The 15,068-nt window shown below is 30.0% G+C and overlaps 3 protein-coding genes across 3 annotated transcripts in view; 1 reads left to right on the top strand and 2 right to left on the bottom strand.

Moving 5' to 3' along the window:
- LOC124419012 overlaps positions 1–4,006 on the bottom strand; it is a 69,118-nt gene extending 65,112 nt beyond the window's left edge. Inside the window, exon 1 of the mRNA XM_046947119.1 lies at positions 2,754–4,006. Within this exon, the coding sequence (XP_046803075.1) occupies positions 2,754–2,853 (100 nt within the window). The 5' untranslated portion in view covers positions 2,854–4,006. The remainder of the gene's footprint in view (positions 1–2,753) is intronic.
- Positions 4,007–4,345: 339 nt separating this feature from the next.
- Positions 4,346–8,007, top strand: LOC111675234 (fl(2)d-associated complex component). Its single transcript, XM_023435960.2, has 3 exons — positions 4,346–5,489; positions 5,553–7,046; positions 7,112–8,007. Exons 1-3 carry the CDS (start codon positions 4,496–4,498, stop codon positions 7,780–7,782), a joined length of 3,159 nt encoding a protein of 1,052 aa, XP_023291728.2. The 5' UTR covers positions 4,346–4,495; the 3' UTR covers positions 7,783–8,007.
- Positions 8,008–9,554: 1,547 nt separating this feature from the next.
- On the bottom strand, positions 9,555–14,138 carry LOC111675240 (ubiquitin carboxyl-terminal hydrolase MINDY-3 homolog). Its single transcript, XM_023435968.2, has 6 exons — positions 13,416–14,138; positions 12,358–12,491; positions 11,540–12,284; positions 11,320–11,479; positions 9,807–9,966; positions 9,555–9,752 (listed from the first exon to the last, which is right to left on the bottom strand). The coding sequence occupies exons 1-6, from the start codon at positions 13,705–13,707 to the stop codon at positions 9,606–9,608; spliced, it is 1,638 nt and encodes a 545-aa protein (XP_023291736.2). The 5' UTR covers positions 13,708–14,138; the 3' UTR covers positions 9,555–9,605.
- Between the last annotated feature and the right edge of the window lie 930 nt (positions 14,139–15,068).

Here is a 15,068-nt window from a genome sequence, read left to right as displayed (position 1 = left end):
CTTGTCTAGTCTTGTCTAGTCTTGTCTAGTCTTGTCTAGTCTTGTCTAGTCTTGTCTAGTCTTGTCTAGTCTTGTCTAGTCTTGTCTAGTCTTGTCTAGTCTTGTCTACTCTTGTCTAGTTTATAGTCTAGTGTTGTCTATCTCTAATCTAATCTAGTCTAGTCTGTGTATAGTCTAGTCATTAGTCTGGTAGTCTATAGTCTAATCCTTACCAGTTCCAAAGTAAATGTAATATATTTGAGATCCATTACTATTAATTTTATTGCAACTGTATACTTAGACTTCATACGTTTAAAATTCAATTTAATTTTTAATAAATCATGACATTATGATCAATTTATTGGCCAGAAATACATACATATACACACATATACAATCGCTCATTTCATATAGAAAATATAAATACTTTTTATGCAAATTAATTCTTGCAATTGTAAAAAATTTCCCTTATGTTAATTTACTGTGATTCAATTAAAATTATTTTCAGATTTTCCTATACTAATCTATTATATATCCTAATACATATTTATTAAGAAAATATTTCGAATTTTTAATTAATTCTGATAAGAAATTTAATTTGTTTTTGTAAGAAAAGTATTTAGGTCTAAATAAATAGTAATCCCTAAAAGTACTTTATTTAATTAAAAACAATGTGTATATTTATTGTGTGGCTTAAAGAAAACTGTTATAGTGTCGTGTATAAATATTTCTACGGTACACTTAAAGAAAAATTAAAAAAAAAAAAAACATCTTATAGATTGCTAATAAATGATTTTGCTAAAATTAGAGCATAAAACAAAAACATAAAATTGAAAGTTTTAAAATTTATTTAAAAGTTTTATTTAGTAATGTGGAAACAAAGTTATTTTTATGGAGTTTTTAGAAATTTTGTTTTTGTATATTTTATTAAAAATACTGCAAATTTTATTGAAACTAAAAGAAGTTAATTAATTTCTTATTTTCTAATAATTTAAAACTATTAGAATAAATGAATTTTTTTTGTGCAAAATATATGATAATCTGGAGTAATAATGTGAGTTAATATTTTAATTTATCTTATTAACAACTAAAGAAATTATTATATTTATTTGTCCTTAAGAGAAACAAAAATTTTAAGAGCTTATAAAAATATTCTCTTTAAAATGTTAAAGATATCTGATAAGAAAAAAAAACAATATTTATATTTTTCTTTAAGTGCTGCCTGTAGTCATGCCAGATTGACTTCTGATTCTAGGGAATTATTCAGGATTTTAACTAATTGGTTTTTTGTTTGAATCCAACTTATATGATTGATTTTAAAATACCTCTAAAGTGAGGTTATATTTATAGACATTTTAATTTTTGTAAAATGCAGAAGTCGATAAGGGGAATCAAAGATTTTATAAGAAATATGTCGGAAAGAATCAAAAAACGCGGATAAAGTGAAATATTCTATATTTAAAAATTATGGGAAAGAGTATTTTTGTTAAAGGTAGATATGTATGTTCTACCCTCTACGTATAAACCGACTTTTTTGCACTTTTTTGGCTTTTTTCTACTATGTATTTTCGAATTTTCTACTTTTTCCTACTTTTTAGTTTTTCCGATTTTAGAGAAAGGTTCTATAGGTGAAACGAAAAGTCGACTTTTCAATTTTTTGCATTTTATGAAAAGTCGATTTTTCGACTTTTTTCATTTAATTAAAAGTCGACTTTTAGACTTTTCGACTATAAGTATTTTATAAATAGTCGACTTTTCGATTTTTTCGACTTTTTGACTATTTTCGACTTTTTCCGACTATTTTTTTGCTTTTTTCGAGTTTTTCTGATTATTTTAGAGTTTTTGACATTTTTTCACTTTTTTTAAATTTTCGACTACTTTTTTCTAAAATTTTCGAGTTTTCAACTTTTTCCTACATTTCGACTTTTTACGACTTTTCAACTTTATTCGACTTTTTCGACCTTTTTCGACTTTCAGACTTTTCGACATTTTTTGACTTTTACTAACAAAATGGACTTTTTTTATAGACGATATTCAAGTTATCGACTTTTTTGAAACAAAATAGTCGACTTTGACTTTTCGACTTTTTTCGACAAAAAGTCGATTGTTCGATTATTCGAAAGTCGATTTATAGTACCCTATTTAAGAGATTTTGACTTTATTTTCCACTTTTTTAAAATTTTTGACTATTTTTGACTTTTTTCTACTGTCTACGAGTTTTTGACTTTTTGGCTATTTTCGACTAGGTTTTTACTTTTTTCCATTTTTCCGACTATTTTAAAGTTTTTGACTTTTTTTAAATTTTCGACGATTTTTGACTTTTTTCTACTAATTACGAGTTTTGACATTTTCCGACCTTTTTCGATTTTTCGACAAAAAGTCGATTGTATGATTATTTGAAATCCGATTTATAGAACCTTATAACTAATATAAAAATTGTAAAAAAGTCTAGAAAATATACAAGGTCTACGTTTGGCGCATAATATCTTTAATTTAGGATTTATCAACTAAAAACTCTGGTAACTCTAAAATCAAATGCAAAAGAAATGAAAAAGCAATAAATTATTGTTTTTCTTAAAAAAAACACATTTTAAAAATAATCCCATAAAATTTTAAACAAACAAATATATGTATTTTGTCTTTACTACTAAATAAAAAAAACAATAAATTTAAAATTATGCTTAGTGTAAAACAAATATAAACAACCAAGAAAACAACAAAATTGGTCAATGGATTAAAAATTAATAATAAAGAAAAATTAAAAACAAACAAACCTGTTCCACGAGCAATGTAAGTCCCAGCCATGCTAGATGATGATGTGGAAGAACTGGAACCAGCTCCAGTTCCACTTGTTTTAGTAAATTTCAGTAGCATATTGTACACACACTCACACGTACACTTTTAATGTTTTTGATATTTTTTTAAGATTTCACTTTATTAAAACACGTTTTTTTTAGAAAAAATATTTGAAATATTTATAAACTTAAATATTTGTTGCAATTCGTTTATTTTTCTTAATGTAAATCAAAATTGTATTGAAAAAAGTATGTATTTTGTTTTTTGGTTACATTTATTAGCCCAAAAAAAGTGGCAGAACAAAAATTGTTGCAAGAAAAACTGTTGCTATTTTTAGCAAAAATAAAAAAAGCTTAAAGAAAAATCTCGTTTAAGAATTTATTTTTCCTTTTTTTTTGCTTTTCACCGTAGTATACACATATCTATCTATCACTCACTTGATTTCCATATAACAAATAAAATAAAAGTAAATTGAAAATGTGAATTTGCACAAAAAAGCAGCAGCACCAAATCTTCTGCTTCTTCTTATTTATAATTCCTTTTTAACTTCCTTGTTATGTATTTTTATTAATATTTATTTTCTCTAATTGAAAGAGATATATAAACACACACATCTATACATACATATAAATACAAAAGTATAATAATTTATTGTACAAAAACAAATATACACGGCACGATTTTACTAAATACGTCACTGTCAGTAGCGCTCACACGTCTTTTATTATTTTCTTTTACTTCTGTTTTTTTTTTTTGTTTCTTCATACATATACACATTCATCCATACATACAATGTATTGTACAATCAATCAATTGTTTACTTCAATATTTTCTTTTTTTATTAATTGATTTTCTTCTATATGTTATAAGAAGTTATTATCAAATCATTATATTTTAAGTAAATTTTTTCACTCGTCTTCATTTATTTGTTTTGCCTTTTTCATTATTCTTCTTTCTTTTTTAAAATTTGCTTGTGTTAGTTTTTCTTGTTAGCGACAGAAACAATTACTTTGTTTTGTTTTTAAATTGTTTATATTTTTGTTTATTTCATTTAAATTTTATTCGTCTTTTTAAGTACGTATATTATGTAATATGTTTATAGTAAAATTTGTCAATTTGTTTTGTTTTTATTAACAAAAATTTCATAATTTTGTAATGAAGTTTTAACAATTTGCGTTTTATGTCTCACTTTTACAACATTCAACTGGTTTCTTTTCAATTTTCCTTCATCTTCTTCTTTCATGCTGACATATACATATGTTGTCAACTCTTTGGTGGGAAAATCCCGCTAGATATAAAAAACGCTAGAAAAAGGAAAAAATGTAATTACGATCGAATAATTACATCAAATTTAAGAAAAGTGATTTTTAAATGTGTTAAACAATAATTAATATAAATAAAATATAAAAAAATTATTGTAAACAAAACCGGAGCAAAAAGTTCTAAAAATTATATATATATATATTACCCAAGTCCTAAAAACTGGAGGAACACAATTGTAAATTTAGCCGGCATAAAGTCAATTTTAAGCCGTCGCTACCATCGTAAATTTTTGACGGCGAAGTTTTATGTTGACAGCTCAAAGAAATTATTTTTATTTGTGCGTCGCCATTTTTCGTGAAAAGTTGATTGGAAAAAAGTGAAACAATTACAGAAAATTTCAGTTAATTTACCATAAATCCATTTAAAATTACTTCTGAAATTCTAAAATTTATTTACAATGGATAAAAAGTCCAAAGAGGCATTGAGACGCTATAAAAAATCGCGTCAGGCTCAGTCGAGTAGTGAAAGCAGCAGTAGTTCAGATTCTGATTCGGGATCTTCAAGTTCCTACAGTAGTTCTGACAGCGAACGTAGGCATCGTCATAAAAAATCTAGACAATCGGGTGCTCTACGGAGATCAACTAGTTCCAGTGATGAGAGGCACAAACGAGATAAACGTGATCATTGCCAGAAAAAATTGGAGGCCAAACGTAATCATTTGAAACGTAAATTAAAAGAGGCAAAATTGAAGAAAAAAGCCGCTGCTGCAGCGGCCGCCTTAAGTGGTCATTCACATCGTGCTCTGTCACCGGCCACACAAGCTAAGCTAAAGAAGTTGGCCGAACGTAAGCATTTGCGTGCAGCTAGCAAGGAACGACGTGAAAGGGAAAAAGAAAAGCACCGGGCAGCCCTAAGAGAACGTGAAAGGGAACACCATCGTGTGGGCAGTCGGTCGCCAACGAAAATAACAAAAATACGCATACACCAAGATGTTAAAAGACAAAAGTCTCCACCCCGTATGCATCACCAATTGATGTCGAGAGAAAAGATTATCATACAAACTAGAACTCGCGACCGTACTCCTTCAGCTGAGAGAGAAAGGCAACGTCATGAGCATAAATTGCGTCATGAGGATATGGCCAGAGAACGTGAACGCCGTGAGAGGGAAGCAGCACGTGATAAAGAACGTGCCGATGCCTTGGCCCGTTGCCAAGAACGTCAAAGAGAACGTGAGCGTTTAGCTCGCGAAAAGCTGCGTAGAGAGGAGGAAGAAAAGTATGGAAAACCTTTAGGTGCCGAACGTCTCTTACCGCGGGGACCAGAACGTGATATACCACCAGTACGTGGTTATGAAACTCGAGAACGTTCTATTGAACGTGTTAAACGAGAAATGGATCCTTATGATCATGGTTACATTAGAAAGCATAGGGGGGAACCTGATTTCGAGGATGGTATGTTAAATGTTTTGATACAAATAGTAAATTTTCAAGTTTTTCATTAATTGTTTCTTTTAGAGCCTGAACGTCGTGGTCATTTAGAACGCGAAGAGTTGTTAAGGGAACGTGAATATTTGGCTAGACGCCGTGAGTTGAGTCCTGGTGAATATGCAGGTCCCAGTACCAGTCGTATGCGTCCCGACCCCCGTGATTTATACCCAGAAGATGAACGCGAGCGTCCTTATAAGAGACCTTATTTAGATGAAGGTGCTCCTCGCGGACATCCCATGAATCGTGAGGCATGGTTGGCTGAACGTGAGTTAAGAGAACGCGAATTGCATGAACATCCTAGAGATTACCGTGATATTGATGCTGAACGAATGTATCCCGATGAACGCGAACGTTTACCACCACGTGAGGGTCGTGAAAGACCACCTTTTGTAGGTAGACCTGGCCCAGATTGGAAACGCAATGAGTGGGGTTCACCACGGGAACGTGGCGAATGGCAGGGTGATGATGCTGGTCCACCACCTCCAGTACGTGGCATTGGTTTTGTGGGAGGTCCCAAACGTGGTGGCGGTGTGGGAATAGTAGGTAAAATTCCACCATTAATACAACAAAGAGAGCAGCGTCCACCTTCGGAACCCGATTGGGATGCTGAGGAGGGTCAAATTGATACACCCAAGAAATCCGAAGGCACACCAAAACGCGATTGGATAGAACATGATCAAAGAGAGATGCCACTTAATCGTGAAAAACCAGGACCTTTAGGCCGTCCTTGGAATCCTAATGAATGGCGTGAAGGCGACGAAGGACCGGGTCCAAGTACTGGTTATCAACGTGGTCCACCCGGTCCCATGATGCATCATCCACGTAGTGATAGAGGTGGTCGTGGTGGTTATCGCGGTCGTGGAGGCCATATCGATCATGGTGAACGTATACCAGGAGGTCACGGCTTTAGACCCCACCATCCTCCTGCTCTCATGAATCTACCCGTACCACCGCCAGGTGGTTTCCATGGTGCCGGGCCTATGGCACGTTTTCCCAATAAAAGGAACATGACCTATACTAACCCCAATATATTAAAGAAACAACAAGCCGCTTTAGCTGCAGCCAAGGCAGCTGCTCAAGCAAGTGCTGTTGCGGCCGCCACAACAGCTGTTGCTGCTGCCAAAGCTGCAGCTCAAAGTGCAGCCAATGCTACCACCAATCCCAGTATTTTAGGACAGGTCAGTAGCAATCGACCACAATCGAATGATGATAAACCAGAAGCCGGTGAAATTGTGGGAGATAATGAACTAAAGGAAGAAACATCTCAAACTGCAGCTGCAGGAGATGCAACTGCTGAGCAAAAAGAGAAAAAGAATAGTGGCGAACTTAGTGAAATCAGTGATAGTGATGATGATATACTTAATAAGACCGAAAAGAAGACAAAATTGGAAAATGATGACTCGAATTCACAAACTAAGCCCGAAAGTAAAGACAACGGAGACGATAAGGGAGAGGAGGAAGAAATTATGGACTTTGAAGAAATTTCAGATGGTGAATTAGAAGAGGAAAGAGCTGCCAAAGGTGAGTACATAATAAAACTCATAATTTCATATTTGGTTAAATATAACTACATTTTATGAGTTTAGGTGTGGGAGATGCTTTAGGCGTTGACTGGTCTTCTCTGGTGGCTGAAACCAAACGTTTGCCCTCAAATCAAGCTACCACAGCTAAGCAGAAATGGCAACCTCATCGTATTATTTTAGACGTAGGCATTTCTATGCGTATGGCTGGCGAGGAATATGCCAAACGTTTACTAAACGAGGCCAAACAACAATTAGATGAAGAATTAAAGGCTGAAACGGTTAAAACCGAAACAAAAGTTGACATTAAGACGGAAATTAAAGATGAAGTATCTTCGCTATCCACTTTAGACGATGACTCTCAAGCCACTGCTCTTGAAAACGATGACAGTACTTCCGACATCAAACCCAAAGAAGAAGTTGATGATAAGACAGATGTTAAACCTTTAGCAGAAGATACAACAGCCACAGAAACATTTAATGTAGACTCTTTACCACCCTTAGCTTGTATGCAAGTTTCACAACGTAAAGCTGAAATAGAGAGACGACAACTGATTACAAATGCTTGCGGCATTAATAGTCGAGCATTAAGTGCACGCCAAGATTTAAAATTACGTAGACAATTGTGTGGTCTGCCAGCGCGTGAATGTGAAATATCACGTAATATACCACAAACAAGTGACAAACTTAAGGCCATGGCTTTAGCTGCTTTTCAAAGAACATTACAAGTTAAATAAATAAGCTAAACAAGTGAGTTATTGTAAAGCATGCTATTTCGTTTTTTGTAAATTAGTTTAGTTATTTAGTGGTTATATTTAATAGATCATACCTATATATTATATATAATTATGAAATGTATATGAAAATGGATTATGAAGTTGAATATGAATATGAAATAGATAGAGTGAACAAAACGTCTAAAATATTACCCAAGAGTGGTAATGATTATTTAAATTCAAACAAAGACTTTGTGTTTATTTTAAAAGTTTGTGTTTTGTGAAAATTCCTAAAGAGCTGATTTTACAAATTAATTTTACTAATTAATTTGGGGTAAAATGAAATAAAAAGAAAAAAACTACTACAAAATACCAGAACTGAATTGAAATAATTAAATCTGGGGCGCAAAACCAGAACATCTTTAAAGAAATCTGAAAATGAATATATTAACCTAAAGTAAAAAATCTAAGTTATGTGTGAGATAAAATCAACTAATAAATCTTCTAGTTACAATTTAATAAAATCTCTTGACAACTTTTTGTTTTTAATTTTTTTTGTTCTTAAATTTATTTATTTGTTTTTACCTTTTTTATTAGTTTCTCATATTTAAGTGCTAAAGTAATCTGAACATTATTATTAATGATTTTTGTTAGCATTTTTAACATGGCTTGAAGGATTCCTTTTACAAACAAATATTAAAGAATTGTTTTTTTTTTTAACATTGTAAGGAAAAAGTAAAGTATTTGTTTTTTTTAGTTCTTATTGTTTTTTAACTTTGTTAATAATTAACAACAAAAATTACAATTAATCAATGGCGGTTTTTTTTTATCTGGTTTTAGTGAATTTTGTTTAGATCACGTTTTAAAAACTACTGCTAAAAATGTTTTTACTTAGTTGTAAAATTTGGAAGTGTAGTTTGTTGGTTTGTTTTTTTTTTGCTAAGAATATTTTTGTTTTGTAGTTTGTTATATTGCTACTATTTTCATTTATTTTTAATTATTGCTAATTAATTTATTTTGTTTTTAACTTTAATATATGTATGTATGTAGGTTTATAATAGAAATATAGATGTATTTATTTTATAACCTCCTAAATTTATTCACTTCCAGGACTATTACTTATAAGAACAAAAACTTAGAAAAGTGACAAACTTTATTTGCATTCAATGTTTAGCCAACTTAATTTTTGTTTAAAGTAAACCAATTAAAAATTCTTATAGACTTTGTCAATTATTGTCAAACCTTTGAAAAATCATTTAAGAATTAATTAAAATTTCAATTAATTATTTTAAAAGAAACATTTCTATTGGAGGTTATAAATACTATTCGATGCCACCGAACAATATTATCTGACTTGATTTTCTTTTAATGCAAATTCAGTGTTAGTGGTAAGAAATTTTGCTGGTAAACTATAGAAAAAAAAACTTTGCATTTCAGCTGTAAAATATTTATAAAGCTATAAATTAAAAAAAATGTACTATTAGTTTTAAAACTAAACCCATTAGAGTACATTTTATAAAGAAATATTTTATTTTTAAACAAATATATATCTATTTCAATATGATTTCTGTCTGGATTCTTTTAAAATTTGTGTGACTACTATTTTGTAAATTAGGATTTTTCAAAATATTTTTGTTTTTCTACAAATTATTATATAGTTAGGCCTCAATTAAATTGTGTTAAATGTTAATAAACATTTTTGTAAATTTTTCTTTTAAGTTAGATTAATATGTTTTAGCTCTTTATCTTTTTGTTTGTTTTTGTTCATTAAATGTTATTTGTTTTTTTTTTTATTAATATTTTCTTTGTTTTTTTATTTAAATTAAAGTATACTGTAAATGTGGTCAATTCAATGAAGGTATTCGCATATCATGCCAATTTATTTCAATATTTGGCCATTTTGTTTGTAAACATGTCATCATGGGATTTGAAGCACAAATCGATTTTAAATCACTTTCTAATAATATGGCAGAACCTTTGCAATAGTGAACCTGCAACAAAAAAATATGTCAACAATGTTTTATATATTTTAAAATAAATTTTACCTTATTGCCCTCATTAGATCCAGGTATACCATTATAATGCATTAAATCGAAGGTGTCGGGTGTTGAACGTTTTTCCAGTGGAAAAAATTCATCCATAAATGCGTTTAATAATATTATGCCTAAACCCTCGGGATCTAAACGTCTTTGCATAATATTGACACTAAAAAAGAATAGCAAATAGAATTAAGTTAAAAGGAATAAACAAAAATAGTGAATTTAAAAAAAAAAATTAAAATTTAAGTACAAAATTAAAACAAAAATTAGTGAAAATTTAAACATTTTTTGAAATATAAAATTTTAGTGAAATTTTTAAAATTTAGTGAAATTTTTAAAATTTAGTGAAATTTTTAATATTAATACAAATTTTTGAAATTTAGTGAACTAGAACTGGACTAGAACTAAACTAGAAATGAACTAGAACTTAACTAGAACTGAACCAAAACTGGACTAGAACTGAACTAGAACAGAACTAGAACTCAACTAGAACTAAACTAGAACTGAACTTAAACTGAATGAGAACTGAACTAGAACTGAACAAGAACTGAACTAGAACTGAACTAGAACTGAACTAGAACTGAACAAGAACTGAACTAGAACTGAACTAAACTGAAATAGAACTTAACTAAACTGAAGTAGAACTAAACTAGAGCTGAACTAGAACTGAAGTAGAACTGAACTAGAACTTAACAAGAACTGAACTAGAGCTGAACTAAAACTGAACTAGAATTGCACTAGAAATTTTTTTAAATTTAGTAAAAAGTTTTAAATTTAGTGCAAATTTTAAAATATAGTGGAATTTTTAATATTTAGTAAAACTTAAATAATTAAATTCAGAATTCAGTGAAATTTTTAAAATATAGAGAAATTTTTAAAATTTAGAGAAATTTTTAAAATTTAAAGAAATTTTTAAAATTTAGAAAAATTTTTAAAATTTAGAACAATTTTTAAAATTTAGTGAATTTTTAAAAATTTTTAAAATTTAGTGAAATTTTTAAAATTTTTAAAATTTAGTGAAATTTTTAAAATTTAGTGAAATTTTTAAAATTTAGTGAAATTTTTAAAATTTAGTGAAATTTTTAAAATTTAGAAAAATTTTTAAAATTTAGAGAAATTTTTAAAATTTAGAGGAATTTTTAAAATTTAGAGAAATTTTTAAAATTTAGAGAAATTTTTAAAATTTAGTGAAATTTTTAAAATTTAGAGAAATTTTAAAAATTTAGAGCAATTTTTAAAATTTAGTAAAATTTTAAAAATTTAGTGAAATTTCTAAATTATGCAAAATTTATAAATTTTGTGAAATTTTTAAAATTTAGTAAAGTTTTTAAATTTAGTGTAATTTTATAAAATTTAGAACAATTTTTAAAATTTATAGAAATTTTTAAAATTTTGTGAAACAAAAGAAATTATTAAAAAAAACAAAAATTGTGAATTTTAATAAAAATTTAAGACACAACTTTAATGTTTTTAGTAAATCACGAATAATTTAAAGAAATAAAATACAAATAAAACTTACTATTCCGCTTCACTAACTAAATCCAAAGCAGCCAAAACATCCTGTAGCACTGGAGTAGGTATAAAATTATTACCATCCGGATCATAAGATTTAAAAACTCGGCGGGCTATTTCCGAAGGTGTTTCGGGTGATACAAGTCGCTTTTCATTGCTAAATAACACTGCAATAAAACAATACAAATTAATTCTCAATCACATTAATGGTGTTCTCAATAACCTACCAGTTAAATGAGTCTCTGAACCCATAACCCAAACCGGATTTCTGGGATTCTTAAAAAACGAACCCACCGTACAATAACGCATTTGTTCCATCAGTGTTATGAAACCAATATCACTTTGTTCATTAATACCCCTCAACTTTAGACCACCCACATCCTGATCATTATCCCAGACATGAGCTACAGCACGTCCGGTTAACATTAGATTAATTAAAGCCTGCGAACCATAACCATAGGTATTATGTATTAGCGGTTCTGAGGTATCCAACAGTTCCGAATTGACATTTTCAATACCCTTGGTCAGCAACACCGTATACATGAATAATAGTACACCGTATTTGGCCGATAACACTTCAAAGTTAAGCGTATAATATTTTTCCACCTCTTCTATTGTATTGAAATGTACAACATGTAAACGTTTATGATATTCTTCAGGCGATACCTCTTCGGCTGCATTACAAGGTACTGTACCAGCAGTAAGAGCAGCCGCAGCAGCTCCTGTAGCAGCCTCGTCTGCTGTTGTTTCATCATCCATGAAGCCAGCATCAGTATTCAAATTTGCCTCATCATTGGCAGCATTATTAGCAGCTACTGCCGCTGCTGCTACTGCTGCTGCTGTTGATGTTTCTTTGGCTTCTGAACATTGTTCGACAGGTAGTGTGACTATGCGTAGACGTGACGCTTTACATTTACTCAATATGGTGCAGAGGGCTTGTATAAGTAAACTTTTACACTTGTCGGGTGTTAACTAGAATTGTTAAATTTTAAAATTTAGTTAGAATTGTTTTTTTTTTTAAGAATTTGTTTTTATGTCTATTTACATCTTTGAAACAATGACCAGGTGTATCCATAATTAAAATCTTTAAAATGTACGCCTGAACAGGCGCAATCACAGCACAGGGTCCACCTTGTTTTTGTACCAAAGCGGAAGGTTCTTCAGCACTAAATTCAAAACCTTTTGCGAATAGAAAAATTACAATATTTTATTATTTTGAAGATGAAGAGGATTAATTAATAAAATTCTAATATTTAAACACTTTTCATATTTTGAAATATTGGTATGACCAATTCTTCCATACATTACCATGTTCGATACAAAAATATATACATTTTAAGTTAAATGACAAGAAAATGCATCTGTTAAATACGTATGACTAATCTTCCAAAAATTTAAAAAAATGTTTAATAAAAATAAACCTAAAGTAAGAAAAACAAAAATCTACACACACACACATACTATAAACAAAAAGAAGAAATTTAAAACAATTAAAAGAAGGGGTGGGTGACAAACGTGATCATCGAAGAACAGCAACCATCGAAGCAACAATAAACATATTGAGGAGTATGAAATAACGGCAGGTGTCAAGAGAATAATCATAGAAGGTAAAGAAAACTTAAGAAAGGCAACAGAAAAAACATAACATCATTCATCAACACCTTATATCTGTGACTACAAGCAAGAACAACGCAAATCGAAATTCATATTTTTAAGAAAAATACATTTGTAATAATTATAATATCTACGAGATACCTATGTAACTTAAAATGTAAATGAGATTTCTATTGATAACTTTTGAACAGAAAACAAATTGTTCTTTTTCAAATTTAGTCAATATGGTCACATATACAATTAGAATTTCTTTCGAAAGACTAACTTAGGCGTTTAACGCTTGTGACCACATCATATTAACTACACACTTGAATTCATATAAAATGTATACAAAAACATATTTACATACATACATATGTACATACATGTATGTATATGAATACATGTATGCAATGAAATGTCAGTAAAAAACATTCGTTTGTGTATATGTACAATAAGCAAGTGCATACAACCACCCATTAGACATTTAACATAATGTCCACCACCCACCTTGAGACCAACGACGAAAAACATCCAAACGTATTGCTGGTCCCCATAATAAATTGCGTATTTCTTGTAATTCGCGCGCATCCTTGGCCGTTGCTATTGTTGAGGGAGTTAAACCAGCACTCCCACTTGTACTAGCCTGTTGTTGTTGTTGTTGCTGCTGTTGTAGATGCTGCATTTGTTGTTGGCCTGAAGCGGCTACGGCTGCTGCTACTGTTGATCCGGCAGCAGCTGCCATTGATGAGGCTGCTGCATTTTTTGCTTTGGTTGAGGCACTATTTGTATGTTCGCCCATGTTATTTCCCTTTTTACAATTTTGTTTTTCTTTTTCAATTAGTAATTCTTTTTTTTATAATTTAACAAATTTAAATTATATTATTATGTTTATATTAACTTTTTCGTTTTTGCTTATTTGTTGTCCACTCTTTTCTATAGTTTTTCATTTATGCCATTCGCAAAAAAATTCGTTTTTCTCAATTCACTTTTTCCACTTTATTCTTCCATACACAAAATGTTCTAATTGAATTTTTCACAATTTGTTTTATGTGTTTGTTTTTTTTAGCAATTTATTAACAATTTCATAAAATTGTTAAATTACTTGCCAATAATATTGGCAGTTTATTAGTTAAAAGTATTTGTAAAGATTTTTGTAATTTTTTTTTTCGTATATTTCCAACACCCGTATAAGAAAATGCACACACAAAAAAATTGGTGATGAGATGAAAAAAAAAATTAATAAAAAATGCAATTGTCAAATTGTTCTACTTATGCTGCTTCTTTTTTATTCGTTGTACTGCTATTCACAGTTAGATCAAGGCGAATTCATAAAAGGTGGTGTTATTCTATCAGCTGATAATTTTTATTGATTCGCCTCGTTTACGTAGCTGGCAAAGTTTGTAATTGTTTACATTTTTAAAAATTTCCGTTAAACGGTGAAAAACTTCGTTAATATTTTGAATTATTTATGTAAAAAAACAAGCATCTCCTTAAGAAATATCATTATATTTCTTTATCATAATTGGCATGTATATAATAATTTTATTTTAAGAAAAATATTAAATGTTAACATGTCCGAAAGTCTTTATATAAAGAAGAATTTAGCCGGGCAGCGACAGGGAAGTACACAACACGCGTTTTAGACTTTACGTACGTAAAGTGTGATCCGGTGTAATCGTTTAAAGTGCCCTTTAGGCGACACCACGTTATATGCTTCTGTCAAAAAAGTTGAAATAGTTTATTTGCATTTAAAGAGCACTTCACACGACCACCATTTACGTAAGTAAACTAATGAAAAAGTAAAATGAAATTCTACGACTGTCAAATTTTCCATCCGTCTTCTCTCTCAATGTGTGATGGTTTAATTAAATATTACGTTTAGACGATCCCATCCGTACTCTTCTACACAAAATTTTGACTGATCATATTACTTGACTGATCATGAAAAGTCGGCTTAACAAGTTACACACTTGTAACGTTTCTGCCACGAAAAGTTTAGCAACATTCAACTTTTGACGCGTCGCCAGCTGATCAGAGTTGTATTTTGTTTTGTGTAGGTTAAGAATCAACTAAAATTAAATAAATTTTACCAACATTAGAAGAAAAATATAAATAAAAATAAACAAAAACTTAAAATTTTGATTTTTCAAACTGTAATAG

The sequence above is a fragment of the Lucilia cuprina genome, chromosome 3 (genome assembly GCF_022045245.1).
Source record: "Lucilia cuprina isolate Lc7/37 chromosome 3, ASM2204524v1, whole genome shotgun sequence".
Lineage (NCBI taxonomy): Eukaryota > Metazoa > Arthropoda > Insecta > Diptera > Calliphoridae > Lucilia > Lucilia cuprina.
The sequence above is the reverse complement of the archived record's forward strand: the minus strand, read 5'-3'. Positions and strand labels throughout refer to the sequence as shown.